Source organism: Eubalaena glacialis, chromosome 8, assembly GCF_028564815.1.
Source record: "Eubalaena glacialis isolate mEubGla1 chromosome 8, mEubGla1.1.hap2.+ XY, whole genome shotgun sequence".
In the NCBI taxonomy this organism is placed as follows: domain Eukaryota; kingdom Metazoa; phylum Chordata; class Mammalia; order Artiodactyla; family Balaenidae; genus Eubalaena; species Eubalaena glacialis.
Genome location: NC_083723.1, coordinates 81,091,131 through 81,115,855, shown reverse-complemented (window position 1 = coordinate 81,115,855; position 24,725 = coordinate 81,091,131). Strand labels below are relative to the sequence as shown.

At 42.7% G+C, this 24,725-nt stretch overlaps 1 protein-coding gene across 4 annotated transcripts in view; it reads right to left on the bottom strand.

Annotated features, from left to right (window-relative positions):
* The window catches only part of CHN2 (chimerin 2), a 323,464-nt gene that overhangs the window by 103,442 nt on the left and 195,297 nt on the right, over positions 1 to 24,725 (bottom strand). For all 4 annotated transcript variants that reach the window (XM_061198631.1, XM_061198629.1, XM_061198628.1 and 1 more), the window contains 3 exons: positions 22,271 to 22,302; positions 17,764 to 17,877; positions 12,243 to 12,528 (listed from right to left, as the gene is read on the bottom strand). In XM_061198631.1, coding sequence (XP_061054614.1) covers positions 12,243 to 12,528; positions 17,764 to 17,877; positions 22,271 to 22,302 — 432 coding nt within the window. The remainder of the gene's footprint in view (positions 1 to 12,242; positions 12,529 to 17,763; positions 17,878 to 22,270; positions 22,303 to 24,725) is intronic.

Below are 24,725 nucleotides of genomic sequence, written 5' to 3'. Positions count from 1 at the left end.
ACTATAACTCGCCCTACTCTGTTAAAGGCATGCTGGGACGTCAATAGCTCACCACTCTGCAGCTTATTTCTGATTCTCAACATGAGTATTAAAGAAGGATCTGTTGCACATGACAGTGATTTGACTTCTTAACAATTATTTTAAGCCACCAAGTCACAAGAGAGCAATAAAAGTTGCATTTTTAAACTTTAACTTATTCTTCTGATGGTTAGACACCATTAGCGACATAAATGGGGACTAGGTGCAAAGTGAATTACTAGCTTTGTGGAAACTTCAAAGCGATTATCTGTAAAGAGAGACAAAACCAATCGGGACATTTACAAACTGCTGTCATAAAATCCAGCCAGACATTTCATTATCGAGGAATGAGTAATGCCAGTTCTGCAACCTGTTCCAGAGGCAACAGACACAAATCACCTAAGATGTAGCTTTGACAATCTCACATCCATTAATATCAATGGAAATTATTCAGAAAAACTAAGCATGTGCCGCAACTAAGAAGTCCACATGCTGCAACTAAAAAAAAAAAAAAATCCCGCGTGCTGCAACTAGGACCTGGCGCAGCCTAAATAAATAAATAAATAAAAACTACTTTAAAAAATAAATCAAGACTACAGATTGGAACTTTGACCTTTCTTTCCTCAGGGTCTGCATGTTTCCAATTCATATCCTCTGTTTTACTGATAATCTGGGAGGTCTCGTATTCAACAGAGGCTCTCTGGGCAGATCCAATACTGCAGATGGGGCTATGTTTCTTCTCATTCTGTTAAAAAAAAATTTCCTGGCAAAATCATGAGCAGATAAAAGTCTGGTTTATCAGAGTTCACTAGGACTCTTTAACAGATTGCCATAATCTTATGTAAGTGCATGTCATTATTAAGAAATCTACAAATCCACTTCTTCAGAGCTGGGGGCAAGAGATGGAGAGATGTACTCCAGAGGTGGCTTTGGGGTTATTTCTCAGTCTGCCTGGTAATCCAGGCACTACATTCCTACCCATTTCAGTAAACACTAGATGTCCCTTTTTCTGATTTGACATTACCATGTAAAAGAAGGATAGTGACAGTGATTCGATTAAAATGAAAATGGACCCTGAATGTGACTAGTGAGCTTTCTCGATAATGGTGACAAGCACTGAGTGCAGGATGAAAGTGTGGAGGACAGGGGATGGGGGTGGTGTGAGTTAGAGCTCTTCTGGTTATAAAGACGCAGACACCTAAACTCAACACAGACATTCCCATTGCTCGGCTCAAGAGCTAAGCAGGAATGACTTGGTAACCACTGAAACAGGCAGCAGAGCACAGCGGGCCCCAGAGGCAGCTCAGACTGAGTCCTCGGGACTCAGTTTCTTTCTCTCCACTTCCAGGCTACACTTTCTCAGACTCTATGTGGTGGCTAGAAGGCTTTAGCCACCCAGACTCTACTTCCTATTGGATCCAGCCCAGCAGTAAAAGGGCAGAAGGGCCTTCTTCCGGGAATTCACAGGGCAAGTCTATTGGTTTCATGGGTTCTGACTTGACCGCATGCCAACCCTTGAACCAACCAGAGTGGCCATGGAAGTGTGACCCCTTGGATCAGCCTTGAACCACCAGCCCAACTCTGGGAGCAAAGAAGGACATAAACTGAGAGCGGGAGGGGAAGTGGCTCTGGGTGCAATTTCCAAAAGAGGGTGCATGGCTCTAGGTGGCAAAAATGACAGCGACTCACTGTGGGGTGGAGGTGGGGAGACTGGTAAGTCCTGATGAGACAGACACAAAGCTGGTGGAAGGAGAGGCACCAGAAGAGTAAGAAAGAGGCCGACACCCTGTGCCAGGCCAGGGAAAGGGAATAATGGGATTCCCTACAATGGTGTCTTGTCTGCCAGTGCTCACTGTCACCATGTCACCTTGAGCTCTGGGTCCCAGCTTCTCATCTGTACAGGGAAGGGAGTAAGAGCAGGTCGGTGGTTCTTTATTGGAATATGCATCAGAATTACCAGGAAAGCTGTTTTCAAATGACAGAGGCCCCAGAATCAGTGCTGCTGCCCACCCCCAGGGAGAGCCATTGGGAAGAACTCTGAGGTCATCATCAGGGCAAGCCCTGCAGTCTCCAAAGGTGGACGGCAGTCCCAGGCGACAGAATCATTTACCTCCCACAGTCAAAGGTGCTAAAAGTGGCATAATAATTCCCCCCAAACACCTCCCTGGAGACGTACAGATATAACCTTTAAAAGGTGTGCTTTCTGTCCATCAAACGTCTGCCTAGAGCAGCAGTTCTCCAAGTGTGGTCCACCAATGTTTGGGGGACCGCAAGATCCTCTCAGAGAGTCCATAATGTCAAAACTATTTTTATCAATTCCCTTTTCCAACTCATTGACATTGTAAGTAACCTTTAAGAAACTACCATTTGTTAAGTTTTGTTCTATTATTAAAAAAAAAAAAAAAGTAAAAAAATTCAAATTTACCTATAAAGGCTATAAGAACATTCTTCCTTTTCCCAATGACTTATCTGTTTGAGGCCAGAGCTTCTCCCTACACTTCAAAGGAAATAATATATCACCACAGATTGAATACAGAAGCAGGAGTGAGAATCCAGATGTTGTCTATTAAGCCAGACACTTAAGAGATTTACAAAATGTAAAACAATGCCAATATTCTAATTTTTTTTTTTTTGTTTTGGAGAATGGGGTTATTTTTCACAAAAATATGTTATTTACACAAACACATAATGACTTTATTACTGTTATGTTGAAAAGAATTAAATGTTTTCTCAGTTTTACTTTCTAATGCAGTAAATATCAGTAGATATAACTCACATAAACAAAAGCTCTTTGGGATCCCCAGGAATTTGAAAGAGTATAAAAGGGCCCTGAGGCCAAAAAGTTTGAGTGACCCAGGACCAGAATTTCAGTGAATCAGATCATTGGGACCATTTTTATACCTAAGCGCCCCAAGCTGGAGGAACTGCCCACCTGCTTACACAAAGAATGAGCCCGAACCACAAAACAGACACCCCCTAGCCACTGCATAGCCTGATCTATGCTATAAAACCTGAGGAAATGGGGACGATTCAGTGGGTTCATTGCCGAAAATTTGTTCTTGCTCATTACTCCCACATCTGTTAAGTGTGGTCCTTTGAGATTGCAGTCAGCATGTTATGTAACTCTTCTTTCAGCCACTAGATGGCACTGCCTGCATAGAAAATACTTCAGCAAGGGGTGCATCGCGCTGTTTTCCAGAGATTTTTCATGGGGATGAATGAGGAAGGTTTGTTTGGACCATCTTATTCTGACACACACTGAATGTATTCGGATAACTTTCCTTTTTGTTCCTGTAAAGCTCTAACCTTGAGACCACTGATAGCGAGGTACTGGTAAAAAAGAGAAGCTTTCTGATAAAGATAAATCTAGTGTGTACAGAACAACCTAACTCATTTTAACTATTCCTCCATAGCAGGGGTTCTCAGCTTTAGCCGCATATCAGAATCACCCAGAGAATATAAACACCAGATGCTCTGCCCTTATCCCAAGTAGTTAAATCTGTTTTCTGGGGTGTGGCCCAGGCACTGGTATTTTTGAAAACTCCCCAGTGGGCAGGTAAGGTTGAGAATCCTAGTCCTATAAACTTCGTCATTAAGAAAACCACCCACTAGCCCCTAAAGAAGAGATACTGACTTTTTCTTGTCTCTTCATTAAATTCTCTTAATCCTACTACATTTAATTTTCCCCATCATTTAAATTTTAGCCAATAATCTGAGGAAAGGACCCAGGAAAAAAGGAGCAAAGCAAACCTTTGAACCAACTCAGGTAACCAGAACCACCAGAGTTTACTCTCTTAAGAATGTTTACATGGAGAACTTTCTGTGTGGAGGTAAAGGTGAGAAAGAATGCCAGTGCCTAAATTAGGACATAAAAGAGTCTCAGAAATATAAGAGGCATTAGAGAAAGAGGGACAGGAGTCCTTAAAAGAAAATGCTCCCAAGTATCTGACAACCTTTACTTCCCCATCTGACCTTTCATCTAACCAGGTGCTGAGAACTTTAGAATCACCTGGGGAACCTTAAAAACAGAGATGCTTGAGCTTCACCAGTAGAGGCTTTGATTTAGTAAGTCAGGAGGGGTTAACATGTGTCTTTTTTTAAAAAGCTCCTAGGGTGATTCTAACCCGAAGCCGGTTTGAGAACCACTGACCAAGCCAAATCAGCTCTTTTCCAGACTGCATGATAAATTCCACACCCTTAGAGGATTCTGATTTAAAATAACTCTCGGTAAAACCTGGTTTCATGAGCAAATGTAATCTAAGTTCAAATCCATTCTTACAGCATTATATCGCATTCCATTTTATGACACCGTGTGTGTGAGCAGGAAGATGGATGATCAGAGTCATTACTGTACCTGTCACCTTTACTAGCTAAGTTATGCTCATCTTCATTTATCCTTTCTCCTGAGAAAAGACTGGTTATGTCAGTTACATATTATTTCCAAGAGACCTCCTGCAGAACAAATCTACAGGTTCTCCAGACCCTGTAATATGACTGTATCTTTTTCAGCCCCTGGATGCTTTCTATGTGAACAATGCAGGCTCTTTCTTTGGCAAATGGATGCAGCATCTCTGCTCGGGGAAGGGCGATGGGCGGCAACACCATGCTTGAATTAACTGTCCTTAATGAAGTTACAAAGCCTCTCCACCCTCCAGGACCAAGACCCCTTCCATAATGGCACAGTGGTGGAGCCCACCCACAAAAAGGGCTACCTCGTCATCTTGCATTAATGCCAATCGTGGCTTCTGAACCTGGTGATTGAACGTTCTATAGGAATCAGAACAAGGCTAACACACTTTTATTCTATTCGTTCCTTGCATTAGTTATTCTCTGCCACATCCCACCCCCCCCCATTCATTCCCTCCTCGCCTATGGTGGGGAGACTGACTCCTATGGACGGTAACCCTGGCTCCTTTGTCCTCTGGCTGCTGGTTGGATTTGTCCAATGGGAGATACAGGCAAGAGATCAAAGGGTGGCAGGAGAGAGAAGCTGAGATATTTCTTCCCCTGCCCCTTCCCGCTTGAGGGGCGCAGCACCCAAGGGTTGCACCCTTGCTTGACTGTGAGGGCCTCTCTCTATGAGAGTCCCCTCCTGTGGGAGTTCCCTTTTTATGTGAGCTCCCTACCTACAGAAGCCCTTCTCCTGCAGTCTCCCCCTTCTGTGGCAGCCCCCTCCTGTGGGAGTCTCCCCTCCAGCTCTCATAAGACCCCAGAAACCCAGTGCCTTCCCACAGTCCCTTCAGCACTGGGGAGGTAACAGCTCCCGCCATTGTCAGTCCCTGGGAAAGATCCCTTGTTAATCAGATTCTCTTCAAAATCCCAGTGAATGTGTCTTCTATTTCTTACTGGGCCCTGACTGCTGGGGCACCTTTAAGACTAACTGCAAGCTGAATTCATTTTTCACTTTTCAATCAGTCACACAGGAGTCCTGTACATATAACTTGTGCTCCTCAAAGATCTTAACTTTAAGAGAACTTCTAAGTGGCAGGTTGCTTTAAAGCATTTTTTTCTATCCAAGCCTCTGTGACCTCTAGATGTCTCTGAAATACTCCAGACAAATGAGCTGGGTGCCTTAGTCTCCTGCTGTGTAAAACAAAGGGGATGCACAAGATGGTCTCCAAGACCCTCCTCCTCCAGGCTCTAGCTTCTCAGGATGCCACAGCAGGTCAGAGTTTAGCCCAGGGGTGGAAGGAGCCGCACTGAGAGAAGATGGTGGGAGATACTGATGCACCATCTTGGTGTATTCGAGATACGCTGTTCCTTAGGGTGAGTGTGAGCCAATCTGTTCCATTTTGAAAATTATCCATCTGTTCATTCTACAGTGTTTACTCTGCTGAGTCCTTCATGGGTTGGGCTTTAGAGTTGAGATGTAAACCAAGGAGTGACCTGGGCCTCCAACTGGTCAACTTCTACAGGAAGAGATGAGCGTCTAAACCAGGGGTTCTCAAACTTGGGCGTGCACCAGAGCCACCTGGAGTCTTGGTCACACAGCGGCTGGCAGGTGCCGCCCCCAGAGGTCCTGACCCAGTAGTGCTGGGGTGGGGGCCGAGCAGGTGAATTTCTAATCAGTCTCTTGGGGAATGTAATGCTGCCAGTCACTGAGGGAGACACTGAGAACCACTGATTTCAATAATTACCTAAGACACAGCATGTTAAATTATCTTAAAGATTATGTGCAAAACATTAGGCTAAAAAGAACTGATACAAATGAACTTATTTACAAAACAGAAACAGATTCACAAACATAGAAAACAAACTTACGGTTACCAAAGGGGAAGGGGGGAGGGGTAAATTAGGAGTTTGGGATTAATAGACACACATTATTTTATATAAAATGGATAAACAACAAGGAACTACTATATGGCACACGGAACTATAGTCAATATCTTGTAATAGGGCTTCCCTGGTGGTGCAGTGGTTGAGAGTCTGCCTGCCAATGCAGGGGACACGGGTTCGAGCCCTGGTCTGGGAAGATCCCACATGCTGCGGAGCAACTAGGCCCGTGAGCCACAACTACTGAGCCTGCGCGTCTGGAGCTTGTGCTCCGCAAAAAGAGAGGCCGCGACAGTGAGAGGCCCACGCACCGCGATGAAGAGCGGCCCCGCTTGCCGCAACTAGAGAAAGCCCTTGCACAGAAACAAAGACCCAACACAGCCAAAAATAAATAAATAAATATCTTGTAATAACCTATAATGGAAAAGAATCTGAAAAAGAATATATATATTTGAATCACTCTGCGGTACACCTGAAGCTAACACAACATTGTAAATCAACTATACTTCAATAAAAAGTTTTTTGTTTTGAAAGTGGTGAGATGAGATCAATCCTTTAGAGTCGGTGAGGGAGGGTGGTCCCAGCAGGTTTTATTAGGGAGGCTGTGCTTGTCTCTAAAGGGTGAACAGAAAGCTGAAGATAACAGGAGAGGGAAGGCATGTCAGACGGGGCACAGGAACATCTGTAGACCACAGGCTGGCGAGGGAGGCCAGCCTCTGGAGACAGGCTGGGAAAGGCGGGGCCGGACTGCAGTGGGCATTGTCTGGCCCACCATCGACCCCGGGCATTGCTGTGGCTCTCACCTTCCGGCAGCCTGACAGCATCTGTCCTCACTGTGGTCTCTCACTCCCTGCCCTTGGGAACCCACTTGGTTCTCTGCAGGCATGGCCTGGTGTTTGAGGGACTTAACAGCTCACAAGCACCCCTCAGCCAACAGAGGTCAGGGGGTGGTGGGCAAATACCACCCGCCTTTCAGTTCCTCCCAGGAGCAGTTCTACATGGCTCCTTGGAAGGTGCCCAACTCAATAATCTGCATTTCTACTGGCTTCTCTCCTTGTCTGTTTCACTCTCCCTCCTGCTCCCTGGCTGCCTTCCCAAATTACCAATGCACCAAGCCCTTGCCTCAGGCTCTGCTTCCAGGGGAGCCTGGGCTTAGATGGGCTGCAAATGTCCTGCTGAGGAATCTGAACTTTGTCCTGTAGACAAAGCAAATCAGATGGTTTCCAAGATGAAAACAACAGCAAGAGCAACACTCTGATGAGTGAAAAGTCACCAAGGGGCACCAGCCATTGGGGGCCATCATGGGACTGGTGGGGAGAACCACTCAGGATGAGCTGAATCCACTGCTGAGGCTTCTGTCAGTAAGCGAGGCCTGGAGATTTGTGCCCTGGGGTGGGGTGGGGGGGCACTTTCTCTTGCTCCAGGAGTATGGAGAAAAATGTAACATGGGTATTAGGCAAAGATATCTTGCAGGCCAGCTGATCCTTATGGTGGAAACAGTGAAATAAAAGACGAAAGGTTCACCCTGGACGTAAAGAAAATAATTATTTCTAAAGGAAAACAAATGGTGGGGTGGAGGCTGGAGATCATTCCTCTCTGAAACACTCATCTATACAGGAGGACAGAGCCCTTCACTCCAGAAAAGGTCTCTCTCCTGGTTTCACAGCAAGACAAGCAGAAACGAAAAAGGCTTCCTTGCTGCTGTAGGAAAGCAAGAGGAATCTGGGAGCTGGCCTGGGGCGGCTTGAGAAAGGAGGGTTGGGTGGGGTGGAATGGAATGAAAAATGGGGGGAGGGCTGGAAAGAACCCCAGGGGAGCACTGCTGAGAGGTCTATAGGTGGGCAGGGGTCAAGATCAGGGAGGGAGCAACAGTCACCCCATTTCCAGGGACAGTCACATCGCACTCTTTATTTTCTGATTTAGGTCTGTGCTATAATTACCATCTTCTAGCCCCCAACCTTCAGCAAAAGGTTTCTAAATACAGACTCTTTGCTAACAATCCAAAGGAGAACTGAAAGAAAAAAAAGAGCTATCAGGATGGGGAAGGGGGCCAGTGAGACGGGATGGGAAAACAGTCTGGGTCCAGAGGGTTGGAACTGTATATGTGTGTGTGTGTGATACACTGAGTAGAGAAGATGTTTTACTGAGGGTTTGCTTTAACGTATGTGAATTTAGGACGTGATGAATTTTGTTTTCTTATTTAATTTTCTGAATGGGATCCTGCATTTATCATGGTTCAAAATTCAAAGAGTATGAAATAGCAGCAGGAGTCTCCTTCCCTCCCTTACATCTTAGACACCCCCTTCCCCTCCACACTGGCAACCCTAATACTAGCTCTTGCATCCTTCAAGGGATGTTTTATGATTTTGCAAGAAAAAAATGTGTAAAATCTGTTTTTCTGGTTTGCACAAATGAAACCATACTACCCATACTATAGTATATTTGGTTTTGCATTTGATAACTCTGGGTAATCTTTTCAAACTGGTCCATATGAGAGCATCCTCATTCTTTTCTGTGGTTGCATGATATTCCTGTATATCAGTGTACCATAATTCATCTAAGCAATCCCCAATTGATGGGCATTTAGGTTGTTTTCTGATGTTTGCTATTATAAACAATAGTGAAATGAATAATGGTAAATGATAATATATTCTTAAATGTGCTTGTATTGTATCAAGAGTACAGATGATTTTTCTCCAGTAAAGCATAAATGCAATTTAATTCAGCAAGCCAAATTTACTTAATAAATATGTGCTATTGAAAATATTGTTGTCATATATATTTGATTCAGTTGTGTATCGTTTACAAGACAGTTTAGTTATTAGAGCCATTAATAGCAGTGTATTTTCAAAAACACATCACGTAAATATTAAGTGATTCTTACCATCAATTGACTTAGGATGGTCAAAAGCAAGGGTGTTTGCTTAAGGCAATAAGGGCAATAAGAACAGAATGAGGTCCAGCTGCTCCATAGATTTAAGAAGATTTGAACTTGGAGTTAGGAAGTGTGGGTTTGATTCCTCATCCTGCCATTGTGACTTTTTCAATAAAGTGGGGATAACGATTCCTGCCCTATGTACCTGGCAAAGTTGTTCTGAGGATAAAATGGGAAACTATTTCACATGCGTGAATTCTGTTTATGAACTGCAAATGTCTGAACCAATGTTAAATCCTGTTGTTATTCTTACATTGCTTACAGCACCAGTTTTGGAGGTCAGTAGACCTCCATCTATGGAATAAATTCTGAAATAAGTTTCATAAAAGAAATGACACTGGGCATGATCATTTTAATTAAATACATGAAACGGTGGCCCTTATAGATCATAATGTTTTAAAAATCAATTAAAGAATCAGAAAGGAAACAGATCCCTATTGGCTAACAACCACAACATTTTTTTTGCACCCTCCCCTCTCCCCACCTCATCTGCAGTTATTAAAATCAAGTTCACCGCTAACCATCTTGACAGGAGGTAAATCTGGAAACCGCTCAAATCTGATGGGGTAGGTAATATCTTTTTGCCAATTTACACTGCTAATATTCTTGGATTTACAGGTAACATAGTCTCTCTGGATTCATTAGGAAATGATCAATAAAATAAACGGGCGGACAGAGTTTAAGCACTCTGGAAAATGAAATGCTGGGCTGTCTGGATTTGAGAAGTATTAGGAAACCTACCCATTTCACTCATTAAAACCTTCAAGACGTGCCATTACCAAAGCAGCCAGGTGCCGCGGACATTCTCAGTCAATCCATTCAAGTTTCTGCCACCTCTTTTCTAGTCACTGTCTCCATGGCAGCAGTCCACTGACCTGCCCTTAAGGGAAATGGAATTTCTGGCAAGACTGAGACATGGTAATTCCACTTGTCAATACAGGTCAGAGAGAAACAGATGGAGGCGTACCAAGTTACTTCACAAACCCAGTAACAAAATGAGTGACCCCTGGCAAATGACCAGACCCAGTATTCGGAGTGTCCTCCAGGAAAGCCAAACACTGCATCATAGCATCCAAGAGACCCGCACGGCCAACACCTGTCCATCAAACCTTTCACTGAGTTTGGACTTCCTCCTTCAACGTTTTCTTTACTTACCTTTTCCTAAAAAGGTAAAAGTGTACTGGGTGGCTCACTCAAAGTGGTTATTAATCTGATTATTAATTTCCTCCAAAATTTAATTTTAATAAATAAATACAAAACGATTTACAAGAAAGGACATATTTTGTCCTGTAAATTTCCTTATGGGACTATCATCTAGAAATATCAGTTTCCAGTGACCCAACTTCCCTTGTGGGGGAGGGCAAAAATCGGTGAATGTCAATTCCAACACCCAGGATCTAAACTCTCATCCCAACTACACAAGAGTCACTTCCCACTCACCTCTTTTCCTGGAAATGTTCTAGTGTGTTGCCTGCAGTTGTAACAGATTGCCTTTTTGGTGGCATCACTCCCCAATTCAGAAATATAAACACCACTTCAGAGATTTATTTTACAATTCATCCTCTGATTTGTCATGGCTAGGAAGGTCAGCTTCCAGATTTTCTATTCTAAATTACTTTGGAACAGATTTGGCAAACAGAGTAAGGAACGGCTTTCGCCTAGACGGGAACAAACTCTGAAAGTTGGGACCCAAGTTCTCTCTCTCTCTTTCGTTGAAATGTAAACAATCAGAAACCCCACCATTTCCCAAATCAATTATTTGCAAAAGAATGAACAGGTGCTTTGGAGACTCTGGAGTTATAAAAAGAAAATGGCAAATGATTTTTTTCATGAGCCAGCTGCTCGACTGACATGATTCTGAGGAAGGTTCTCCTAGGCTCTAAAGCTTAATTAGCAAATCAATTAAGATCATCCCCTGTCTGCCAACAGGACCGCCTGCCATCCTCTGCTCTCCTCCTCATTTCAGTGCTTTCTGGTGCACCCCCGTCGCCAAGGCCGAAGCCCAATCAGTCAACCTGAGGTTCCCTTGCTTTCTGCTAACACTGGACAACAGGGGGACAAAGGGGGCCGTTCCAGTTTGATTAAGGATTCGTAAGCACCAGAAGGAGTAGTGCTCGCCCTGCTTATTTGTATCTGCCCCAGTCCAAGCCCGCCTTGGAAGCTGGGCTCAGCACAGACTCAGTGGGGGCTGACTGGCGTGGCTGGCTGTCACTTTCTTTCAGTGGAAAACAGATAGGACCAGGCAAAGCAGATGGTTCCTAAAGAAGCACATCCAAAAAATCTGCTAGCAAACTGTGGTGGTGTCTTTCAAATAAACAGCAGCTTACTGGAGAGGAAAATCAGATCTTCCTCGCCACATCCTGCCATGATGCAACCACCTTGAACATCACCCACTTAGGAGCTTCTAATCCTCGGTGAGGCATAATAACTCCTCCTTTGGGGCAAAGGATAGCCTGTCTTTCCAAGCCTCTCAGAGATAGCCATCATCACCGCTAATGCTCCCATCTCTGTCAGTAAAATCTGTTATCTAGGTAAAACCACCTTCAAGAGACGGCTGACCTGTGGATCACGCATGGTCACCCAGTCCTAAGGGAAGGAAATGCAAATACCATGTATTTGGCCAGCTGGGTGGAACTAGAGATGGAGTCAGTAACACCTCAAATGGCAATTAAAAAGCAAGTGACTAGTTTCATCATAAAACATTAATGGGATTTTTTTTTCCTTTCAAACTCCAAATAAACTCACAGATAATTATCTGTGGAAGTCCTGGCTCTGACTGCACGAGTTGGGGCAAATGATCGAACATTTCTGGACCTCACTGTCCTCATCTGTAAAACGAGGGGGTTGAACTGAAAGATGTCCAAGGTCCCTTTTAGCATGAAAATTCTAAAGTTCTTTCGGGGGAGGTGGGGTGGTCTCCTACAACATATTGGCAAATCACATATAGAATTCATTGTCCGGTTTTTGAGCATAGATGAAAAACAGAGAGACTGTTTTTGTCCCTCGTGTAGCTTACCTTTTCAACCGCTGTGTGTTCTTCATTTGTGACGTTGGCTTTTCTTGATTCGTTTTTAGACCTGCTTAGCCTCCTGGATACTTTTTCTCTGAGTAAAGTGGCATATCCAATGTGTTCATAGATGGGATTTGTTGTCATTTTGGAAATGTATTCAGAAGCTTTTGTTTCTATGTACAGCGTTATCAAGCCATCTGTGACCAGATCGTGAATCGATTCAAACCTCTTCTCACCCACAAAGTGTTTTCCATCATAGAAGAGCCTGTAGTTTAAGGTCTGGTTTCCAAACCTGCCCATGAGGAAGGAGAAATCACAGTAGTGTTAGAAATCAGGCCAGTGAGTGGCAGGCCAGGCAATGGCAGCTAAAACTTCCCGAGCGTGTACTGAATGCCAGGCACTGGGCTAAGCCCTTGGACATGATTTTCCCCATTAAGTTATCATGGAGACCCGTTGAGACAGGTGCAATTATTATCCCTGTTTGACTGCTGAGGAAACTAAGCCTTGAAAAGATGGGGTACCTGACTGAGGCTATATCCCTGGAAAGAGGCAAAGGTGGGTTTAACCCCAGCCAGTCATATGGCATCATTTGGTCCTAGAAATCACTAAGGCCATTGGGTCATAATCATTCTCATTTGTAAAAGTCAGGGAGTACTGCCTGATTTACAGATATCTTACTTAAATTTCTTAATGGGAACTAGCCACGCCCCTCCACCCCCTCCCCTGTACCAGGCAATTACCTCTGCAAGGGAAGCTATCACCACTGGCCTGATGTGCTTTTATTATTACATCTTTAACCACTATCAGTAAAGCACCCCATGCCTCCCACCCCAGTTGGTCCAACAGAAGGGAAACAGGGGAGCCATGTGGAGTTCCCTGCTGGAACGCCAGAGCCAGCATTCCAGGGACCTAGTCATTAGGGTGCTCTCCCTTTAGTGCTGATTGTTCCCTCTTGGCCTTGGTCCTGTATCTCACAGCCCCTGCTTGGCTCCCCACTGGGACTGTCAGCTCCTGCTGCTGGGGTGCTGGGAAGCTGGGAAAATACTTTGCATCTCTAGAGCACTTGCTACTCTTGAAGTGCTTCCTCATAATGACATCACTGAAGATATGCCATCCCCAGTTGCAACTTGGAAAGCATCTAGCTTTCCACAATCACAACATCGAGATGGTGGGTTGAACACACCTTTGTGGGCTGACCTGGGAAGTGTTTCTTTCTTTCCTTTTTTTAAATACATTTATTTATTTATTTTCTTATGGCTGTGTTGGGTCTTCGTTGCTGCGCGCGGGCTTTCTCTAGTTGCTGTGAGAGGGGGCTACTCTTCGTTGCGTGCACGGGCTTCTCGTTGCAGTGGCTTCTCTTGTTGCAGAGCACGGGCTCTAGGTGCACGGGCTTCAGTAGTTGTGGCACACGGGTTCAGTAGTTGTGGCTTGGGGGCTCTAGAGCATGGTGTCCCCTGCATTGGCAGGCGGACTCCCAACCACTGTGCCACCAGGGAAGGCCCTGGGAAGTGTTTCATTGATACCATTTCTTCCATGGAGAAAGAGCTTCCCAATTCCAAAGAGTTCACGAATGATCTTTTGGAAAACAATCCAATTCTGAAATTGAAAACCTTCACCAGACCTTACAGGATTGCCATGAGGATCAAAGGACATAAAATATTTAATCCAGGTTAGGAAGGTGCAGTAAATACAATGCCTTTTGGGTGCTGTGATTTTTATTTTCTTTTATTTTTTTTTAACATCTTTATTGGAGTATAATTGCTTTACGATGGTGTGTTAGTTTCTGCTTTATAACAAAGTGAATCAGCTATACATATACATATATCCCCGTATCTCCTCCCTCTTGCGTCTCCCTCCCACCCTCCCTATCCCACCCCTCTAGGTGGTCACAAAGCACAGGGCTGATCTCCCTGTGCTATGTGGCTGCTTCCCACTAGCTATCTATTTTACATTTGATAGTGTATATATGTCCATGTCACTCTCTCACTTCGTCCCAGCTTACCCTTCCCCCTCCCTGTGTCCTCAAGTCCATTCTCTAAGTCAGCGTCTTTATTCCTGTCCTGCCCCTAGGTTTTTCAGAACCATGTTTTTTTTTTTTTTAGATTCCATATGTATGTGTTAGCATACGGTATTTGTTTTTCTCTTTCTGACTTACTTCACTCTGTATAACAGACTCTAGGTCCATCCACCTCACTACAAATAACTCAATTTCGTTTCTTTATATGGCTGAGTAATATTCCATTGTGTATATGTGCCACATCTTCTTTATCCATTCATCTGTCAGTGGACTCTTAGGTTGCTTTCATATCCTGGCTACTGTAAATAGTGCTGCAATGAACATTGTGGTACATGACTCTTTTTGAATTATGGTTTTCTCAGGGTATATGCCCAGTAGTGGGATTGCTGGGTTGTATGGTAGTTCTATTTTTTAGTTTTTTAAGGAACCTCTATACTGTTCTCCATAGTGGCTGTATCAATGTACATTACCACCAACAGGGCAAGAGGGTTCCCTTTTCTCCACACCCTCTCCAGCATTTATTGTTTGTAGATTTTTTGAGGATGGCCGTTCTGACTGATGTGAGGTGATACCTCATTGTAGTTTTGATTTACATTTCTCTAATGATTAGTGACGTTGAACATCCTTTCATGTGTTTGTTGGCAATCTATATATCTTCTTTGGAGAAATGTCTATTTTGGTCTTCTGTCCATTTTTGGATTGGGCTGTTTGTTTTTTTGTTATTGAGCTTCATGAGCTGCTTGTAAATTTTGGAGATTAATCCTTTGTCAGTTGCTTCATTTGCAAATATTTTCTCCCATTCTGAGGGTTGTCTTTTCATCTTGTTTATGTTTTCCTTTGCTGTGCAAAAGCTTTTAAGTTTCACTAGGTCCCATTTGTTTATTTTTGTTTTTATTTCCATTTCTCTAGGAGGTCGGTCAAGAAGGATCTTGCTGTGATTTATGTCATAGAGTGTTCTGCCTATGTTTTCTTCTAAGAGTATTGTAGTGTCTGGCCTTACATTTAGGTCTATAATCCATTTTGAGTTTATTTTTGTGTATGGTGTTAGGGAGTGTTCTAATTTACAAATGCTAAAGGAACTTCTCTAGGCAGGAAACACAAGAGAAGGAAAAGACCTACAATAACAAACCCCAAACAATTAAGAAAACAGTAATAGGAACATACATATCGATAACTACCTTAAATGTAAATGGATTAAATGCTCCAACCAAAGGACATAGACTAGCTGAATGGATACAAAAACAAGACCCGTATATATGCTGTCTACAAGAGACCCACTTCAGACCTAGGGACACATACAGACTGAAAGTGAAGGGATGGAAAAAGATATTCCATGCAAATGGAAATCAAAAGAAAGCTGGAGTAGCAATTCTCATATCAGACGAAATAGACTTTAAAATAAAGACTAGAGCTTCCCTGGTGGCGCAGTGGTTAAAAATCCGCCTGCCAATGCAGGGGACACGGGTTCGAGCCCTGGTCCAGGAAGACCCCACATGCCGCGGAGCAACTAAGCCCGTGCACCACAACTACTAAGTCTGAGCTCTAGAGCCCGCGAGCCACAAGTAGTGAGCCCGTGTGCCACAACTACTGAAGCCTGCGTGCCTAGAGCCCATGCTCTGCAACAAGAGAAGCCACCACAATGAGAAGCCTGCACACTGCAACAAAGAGTAGCCCCCGCTCACCACAACTAGAGAAAGCCTGCGCACAACGAAGACCCAACACAGTCAAAAATAAATTTTAAAAAATAATAATAAAAATAAAATAAAATAAAGACTATTACAAGAGACAAAGAAGGACACTACATAATGATCAAGGGATCAATCCAAGAAGAAGATATAACAATTGTAAATATTTATGCACCCAACATAGGAGCACCTCAATACAGAAGGCAAATGCTAACAGCCATAAAAGGGGAAATCGACAGTAACACAATAATAGTGGGGGACTTTAACACCTCACTTACACCAATGGACAGATTATCCAAAATGAAAATAAATAAGGAAAAAGAAGCTTTAAATGACACATTAAACAAGATGGACTTAATTGATATTTATAGGACATTCCATCCAAAAACAACAGAATACACTTTCTTCTCAAGTGCTCACGGAACATTCTCCAGGATAGATCATATATTGGGTCACAAATCAAGGCTTGGTAAATTTAAGAAAATTGAAATCGTATCAAGTATCTTTTCTGACCACAATGCTATGAGGCTAGATATCAATTACAGCAAGAAATCTGTAAAAAATACAAACACATGGAGGCTAAACAATACACTACTAAATAACCAAGAGATCACTGAAAAAATCAAAGAGGAAATAAAAAAATACCTAGAAACAAATGACAATGAAAACATGACGACCCAAAACCTATGGGATGCAGCAAAAGCAGTTCTAAGAGGGATACAATCCTACCTCAAGAAACAAGAAACATCTCAAATAAACAACCCAACCTTACACCTAAAGCAATTAGAGAAAGAAGAACAAAAAAACCCCAAAGTTAGCAGAAGGAAAGAAATCATAAATATCAGATCAGAAATAAATGAAAAAGAAATGAAGGAAACAATAGCAAAGATCAATAAAATGAAAAGCTGGTTCTTTGAGAAGATAAACAAAATTGATAAACCATTAACCAGACTCATCAAGAAAAACAGGGAGAAGACTCAAATCAATAGAATTAGAAATGAAAAAGGAGAAGTAACAACTGACACTGCAGAAATACAAAGGATCATGAGGGATTACTACAAGCAACTCTATGCCAATAAAATGGACAACCTGGAAGAAATGGACAAATTCTTAGAAAAGCACAACCTTCCGAGACTGAACCAGGAAGAAACAGAAAATGTAAACAGACCAATCACAAGCACTGAAATTGTGATTTTTAACAGTGTGATTTTGTGGTAAAGTGCTCTGATGGCTCGCTGGCATGGAGCATCATGACTGCCCCTGGGAGCTCAGTGGGTCAGCGTGATCTCAGAGAATCCCCTGGTTAAAGCGCGTGGCCGTGCAGGCACACACGCACAACATGAGGTGAAGACTTTTGCCGAGGGCGAAGGGAGGCAGAGGTGTGTCTCAATCAGCAGGCTTGATGTTTCAGAAGGAAGCAGCCCTAGAGCACCAGCTTTGCAGATGATTCTCCAAAGAATGCTGTGTATGCATAAACAGAGCCTCAGAGCCCATCAACTGATAACAGGAAATGTATAAGCCTCTGAGATGCTGCTGGCTGCTTTGTAAATGAAGTGAAAATAAAAAATAATTAGGGGGGAATGGGGAGCAATTGATTTAATGGGTACAGAATGTTTGGGATGATGAAAAAGTTCTGGAAATGGATAGTGGAGATGGTTGCAGGACACAGAATATATTTAATGGCGCTGAATTGTACACTTAAAAATGGTTAAAGTGGTACATTTACATTGTATGTTATGTATATTTTACCGCAATAAAAAAATGGGAAAAAAATAAGTCAAGTCTCCTGTAAAGCAGTTGCAACAATGGATGAAATCAGGCTCACCTTAGTGCTAATGTGTAGCACCCTGGCTGGCGCTGGCTTTCTCTAAGAATGTAGGCGCCCTCCACGCCTCCGAGAAGCTCATCTGCCTGCTCTCGGGAGATGATCCCATGAAACCTAAGGAGAGACAAGACCATCTTTGTTCTGAACAGACCACATACCAATATGGACCGCAAAGAGCTGCCTAAAAAAGATGGTGGGTCCACCTGGAATCTACAGCTCCCCATTTAAATGAAGAGGGGTGTGACTACTGCATACTTCCAGATGGGCTTGGACCCGGCTCTCAGCATGCACCCAAACAGATAATAAGTATGCAAGTAGGCAAGGCAACAGGAAGAACACCAGTCCACCTGGCTTTCTGCTATTGTCTTTGATCATAAGCTGAAAATTAAAGTTGTAACCAAAAGCCAGGTTATGGCTCCTCTTTCATCCATGGAGAAAAGCAAAAGAGCATTTACCAATTTTGCACTCTGCTCACTGGGTATTATCCTGATTGCAAATGAGCACGTACTGATTATCACCCTGCTTACTTCAGTGTGGGGTGTTGTTCATTTTAGAGGCTCATTGTCTGGAAAGAATAGCCAGAAGTAATGAACAGTCTTCCATTCCTCTAAATTTTGAGAGCAATCACTTAGGGATGTGTTTGGAAAATGTACCCATTTTTCTTTTTTAATGTTTATTTTTTCCCCTGCAATTTAAAAAGTAATACACATGCATGTAGAAAATTCGGTAGGATTGCAAGCTTGGCCAATAACTGCTTTGTTCTGGAGGGGATGTCTGGGACCTAGAGAGCGGACAGTGATGCCAGGGGAGAGGAGGACAGGACAGGAGTTAGGGACACACAACCAGCCAGCTCTCTCTGCTGCCCTAAAGCAAAGACAGCGCTCACCCCTTTTATCAGAGATTTGATCAATCTGTGTTTCAGAGGAAGGTGGGAGCTGGGTAGTGGCGGAGCGAGGCCAGGGCCAAGGGGTCCCGGGCTCCTGGGAGAGGGAACACCACCCTCTTTCTAGGATTACCCAATCTTAGGGAATTGGGGGGAATAAATTAGAGAAGAAGTTTTCTGGACAGAGAATCCCCTTTTACCTTCCTGGAAAGGAGACGGGAGGGAGGGAAGCTGGCTACACAAGAAGTGCTGTTGTTTTTTTCCGCAGGAATGCAAAGATTCTTAGAGGACACATGTACCAGGATAACATTTTGGAAAAAAATAAACGTATCACAATACTTACGTCCTAATTCCCTTCTATTCTTTACAACTAGACCTTACAAGCTGAAGCTTTAGTCCTAGGGGAGTGAGGTCAAACACTCTGGCCTTGAGTTCTCAGATCAACTCTCAAAAGCGTAGGGCAGTGATAGCTTGGGAAAAAGGGGTGTTCTGGCTTCTCAAATTTTGGTTTTAAATCTTGAGAGCCAATGTATGGAGGTCTTGGAGCATCGCTTTTCCGGGGTGAGGATGAATGTGCTGTGTGACATAAGAGCAACCCTCCTGTCCAAAAGGAGACCAGTGTCCCCAGTTCTTTTGGGAGGGAGATTGGGAGAAATTTGGCCAGAACCCACGTTCAGTGGGTCTAAGCTGGGAGGCGGAGAAGCCTCCTGTGCAGCAAGAGCTGGGGCTGGAGAAGGCTGGACATGGTTTGGGCAGAGACCTGAGGGGAGCCCGGCAGATCCCAGGCCATCGAGAGAGAGAGAGAGAGAGAGAGACAGAGAGAGAGAGAGAGAGAGATGGGTGGGAGGGACGTGGAGAGGATAGAAGGGCAGAGGGCATTGGAAAGTTTCCCACATCAGAAAGGACAAAAGCTGGTGCCACAAGAGGTTTGAGGCTGCAATGTCCAGGACACAACCTGACAGGGCAGGGCAGGGGGTGACCACAGCAGGAAGAGGCACACGCAGCGAAGGGCACAGAAACCTGACACCCCTGACCCAGGTCACTCTCTGGGGGGAGAAGGGCAAAAAAAAAAAAAATGGGAGAAGGAATATCCCAAATACGCAGTTAACCTGAAAGCAGCTTTGTTTGAACTCCCTTGAATGGACCTGTTTCAGGGATGGCCAGCAGCAGATGTCAGGTGTCAAGAACTAAGTTAAATTCAATTGTTCAAAAGAAGAAAATGACAATCTTGTGCATCTGAAGACCCAGTGTGTGGCTCATCAGCCCCTTTAGGCATGGATTTAAAAGTACCCATCATGTATATATCTATGATCCCAACTTTTCAAAAAAAAAAAAGCCTGCACAAAGACTGGGAAGAAAGAGATGAAGGGAAAAAAGTTAACAATGCTTCTCTTTCATGGTGGGGCTATGGTGTTTTCCACCTTGTAGATTCCTATATGCTCTAATTTTCCCAAATTAATTGGGTATTAATTAACTTTTTAAGAACAAAAGTAATACCTACCCACAGTGGGAAAATTCAAAATTCGAAAGTTAAAAGGCACGAAAGAAATAAAAATGTAAACAGTAGAGAAATAAAAATTCCCTTTCCCTAATGGTATCTATTGAACACACTTTCCTGTGATTCTTTCTAGGAAAAAAATATGCATATATGTTTCCTGAATAGAGTATGTCTTACTTTTTGAATGGAACAACAACAAAACTTTCATTTTTAAAAAAGAAAGGGAAACACAGAATATGAAGTTTTTAAGCTAACTTCCCTCTAATACGAAATGTTCCTTTTTTATGGTTAAGAAAATGTTTCTTTGGTCTCGTTTCACTCTATAGTTTATGTGGATGGGGGGGGGGGGGAGGTTGGACTATGAGAACTAGAAGGTTATTCAACAAAACTTTTATGCAAAAAAGGGAAAGACACAATAAATAGAGTTTCTTTTGGAATTCATGTACAAAAATGTTCTATTTGAGAAGTATATAATAGGTTTTCATTTTCTTTTTTTTTTTTTAATTTTATTTATTTATTTATTTTTGGCTGTGTTGGGTCTTCGTTTCTGTGTGAGGCTTTCTCTAGTTACGACAAGTGGGGGCCACTCTTCATCACGGTGTGCGGGCCTCTCACTATCGCGGCCTCTCTTGTTGCGGAACACAGGCTCTAGACGCGCAGGCTCAGTAATTGTGGCTCATGGGCCTAGTTGCTCCGCAGCATGTGGGATCCTCCCAGACCAGGGCTCGAACCCGTGTCCCCTGCATTGGCAGGCAGATTCTCAACCACTGTGCCACCAGGGAAGCCCCATTTTCTCTTTTTTAAATTAATTCTCTTTTCTTTTGCTCTATGAGCAAAATCCAAATCAGTATACTGAAGAAAAATAAGTCCTATTACAACCAGGTTAGAGGTTAGGGACAAGGGGGTGGAAGAGAGAGGAAGCCAGTGATGCAGGCAGGTATTCCAGAGCCCCCAGCTGAATTCCCAAGGCCTGGTAGGAAGGTTCAGAAACGCAGCCGTGGCAATTAGGAAGTGGCTGCTGAACTGGGACAAATAAGAGGGTCATTAATCACGGAAGTGAAGCTCTGATGGGTAAGGGAATAGAGGAAGAAGGTTTTGGATTGGCTGGGAGAGCTTTGAGAGCTGAAAGAGACTTTAACCTTATAATGCCTCCAGGTGGGACATGGGAAGAAAATCGAATTGTGCATATGACTGACATCCTCCCCCGCTCCGCCTCCGCCCTTTGCTCTGTCTGGGTGGTTCTGCCTGCTGTGAGCTGTGCACCATGCCACAGCCCGAGACTGCCAGCTATTTTTATGGTAATGCGTATTCGCTTTGCAGTAGGTTTCTGAGAAAGTAAAACAAGAGATGAAATTAAGAGGAAAATGGGGGGGACTTCCCTGGCGGTCCAGTGGTTAAGACGTCGCCTTCCAATGCAGGGGGTGCGGGTTCGATCCCTGGTCGGGGAGCTAAGATCCCACATGCCTTGTGGTCAAAAAACCAAAATATAAAACAGAAGCAATATTGTAACAAATTGAATAAAGACTAAAAATGGTCCACATTAAAAAAAAAAAGAATATCTTAAAAAAAAAAAGAAGAGGAAAATGGGGGAAATCATAATTATGGTATTAAGGCAATTTGGCTAATAGATCCATGTCAAGAGAAATCATCATTTTGGTTTTAGGAGACTGCAAGGAAATGGGACGACTTTCCTGAGTGTTGCGTTTACTGAGGTAGATGAAAGTAAGGAATTCAGCCTCAGTTTACATTCTTCGACACCCTAGCTGTTTATATAGTATTGAAGTAGAAAGTGAAATGAAATACTAAGAGAGCCACAGTTATGGAAAATGCCGCCTTACACCTTACGTTTCAAATACTTGCCAGGCACTCAGTGGCTGCTTTTGTGAAGAGAACTGAATGTAGCAGGAGATAGTCTCCCTCCCACATTCATGAAGCCAAGCACCTGAATATTATAAGAAATTTCAGTACAAAGGGATCTGATTGCATTTATCCTTATTATTAAACTCTTGCACAATGGACATTTGATGAAGACTACATATTGGAAAAATTTTAATATTTAATATTTAAATGACACAGGAAGTGACTACTTATTACATTATTAAAACAATGAATAGCATAATACATACTCTCTTCCATAATATTTTGGTCTGTTTTCCACCTATATTGAAAAGAAGAAAAGTGTTAATAATGCATTTGAATTCAAATCAGATAGATAAAAATACTATTCAAATAAACAGAGCTAGAGTCCTGGGAATAATTTTATTCCAGTTTTTATTCCCCAAATCAGAGATCCAAGACACTGGAGTTAAGCAACACATTCCACTCTCTTGAGTAAAAATGACCTAGAATTGCCATATTTCTCTAATCATTAGGCTCAGTCCCCACCCAAACTCAATCACCCAATAAAAAAATTTTTGAAGGAAACACAGTGAGGCTTATTTTAATATTAAGGAATTTATAAAAGTATTACAAGGCTTCATCCTGAAGGATAGAACAAATACTTTTAGCATGAATAAAACACAAACATTTATTGCAATCTTCACCTAATTGTTTCATTATGTATTTATAATAAAAATGGGGAGTGCACCCAGATTAAAAAATAAGTTTAATTTGGTCTCTTTCCCGATAAAATCAATATCCTAACATTCTTATTTTTTTTCATCAAATGGTGAATGGGCTAAAATTCACTTGACACCAGAGGTACAAGCTTTGGAGGATAAGATTTATGAGTTGATTGAAAAGCATAAACATTCCAGAAAAGATTTTTCAATCACATCTTGAGCCTTGGGGTTATCACATTGGATTTCTGTCACATATATGTGATAATCTACTTTCCTATGAACTTTGTTTTCTTACATTCAAGGTGTTGGAGTTGGTAAGAAATTAACATGAATTCTCATGTTCAGCTTTTATTCTTCTAGTCTGATTCCAGGGACACTGAGAACATGTAGAGCTACATGAAGTTATGGATTTCATTGATGGTTATAACAGCAAGATCATGTTTATTTACTAGAGTAGAATATGAGCTGGGCAGCTACTTCATTTACAGTCATTTCTGTCTACAGTCAAATGGGCAGTTTTCTCAGCAGGGCACCGTGGTGGGATTTGAAGGCAGTTTCCCGGCCTATCTTTACTCTCCAAAGGATGCAGGGGACCTGAGTGGGCAGTAGGGAGGTATGGACTAGAGGAAAAGGTTCAAAAGGGGGAGCCGGGTCTCTGTGGACCATCTTGACAACCTGCCTTGGACAAGCCTAGCTGGCATAAAACTAATCATCTAGACACTTCTAAACATGTGTTCACTCTTCCATGCGTTTTACACCTGAAAAGCACTGAACCAAGAGAGGGCATTCATCACTCTTAATCTTTAAGGTTTGAAGCCTGCTGGGTGTCATTTATGAAGGAAGATCTAAATAATATGATTAATCGAAGCACAAAGTGTGTAAAAAGGCACCTTGTTATCTGATTACTCTACATGCTGGAAAGCTTTTGAATGTGAGTTGAACATTTTGTCATTTACATTGTTCTATTGGCTTTCACAGTTCTTTCTTACTCTCAGGATACTGTAGATATGTGGCTGCAACACCAACATGCCATAGAAGAAATTTAGAATTTTAGAAAAGCTGATGGAAGTAGGTAATATATAATATGCAAGATATCTCTCCTTTCTTTGAGAGTCAATGTTCCACATTTTGAAATGACTCCCTATTTATCAGGACAATTTTATTTCCATCTTTTTGGCTGAGCCATAACACAGATTTGCAAATCTAGGTGTAGCTACCAACCCCATTCCCTTCCTCCATCCTCTTATCTTTCCAAAAGAGAAGGGTAATTTTTTTTTTTTTTTTTAATATGTGAAAGACAAGTTTATTTGCCTCCAAAGGACTCAGGTAATTTAGAGAAATTTAAAATACAGTTAGTTGGTAAGGGGGAATCATCCCTAATCAGCAGCTGCCAAATAATCAAGCCTAACTACCCAGTTGGGCCTCAGAACACTGTTAACCTGTCTTTGAGTAAGAAAGAAACGACTACAGTTTTAATTATAATTTGGGGTTATCCATGTAGTCCGACCTTTCTCCCTCACAACCCTTATTCCATTGAATATTGACTCTACCAGTTGAAAAGGAAAATATTTCCTTGAGATTAATAAAAAAAACAAAAGGGTGGTAGACTATAAAAAGAGAAGGGTAATTAATCTAATTTCCCAGATGGACAGCATGGTAGACGGAGCTTACATCTCCCGGTGTGCAGGGAAGTAGTTAATTTAATTGACTCTTAAGAAGACAACAAATTGCTTTCAGTTCATCCATCACTCATAAAAATATATGGTACACTTATGTTCAGAGCTCTGTGCTCAGCCCTGTCATTGTTCGTGAAGTGATGACCTCACAGGTGTGAGAGGAAAGATATAAGGAGCTCAGGGGTGTTCTGTGCTTGCAGTAAGAGGAAACACTTGAAAAATCTAACAGAGGCCCCCAAATAGGGAAGTCAGTATCTAGGGTGCCTTGAGGAATACCAAATAAGATCCCGCCTGCAGGACCCTTTGATCAAAGTGAAGAACAAATCTGCATATGAAAACTGCAA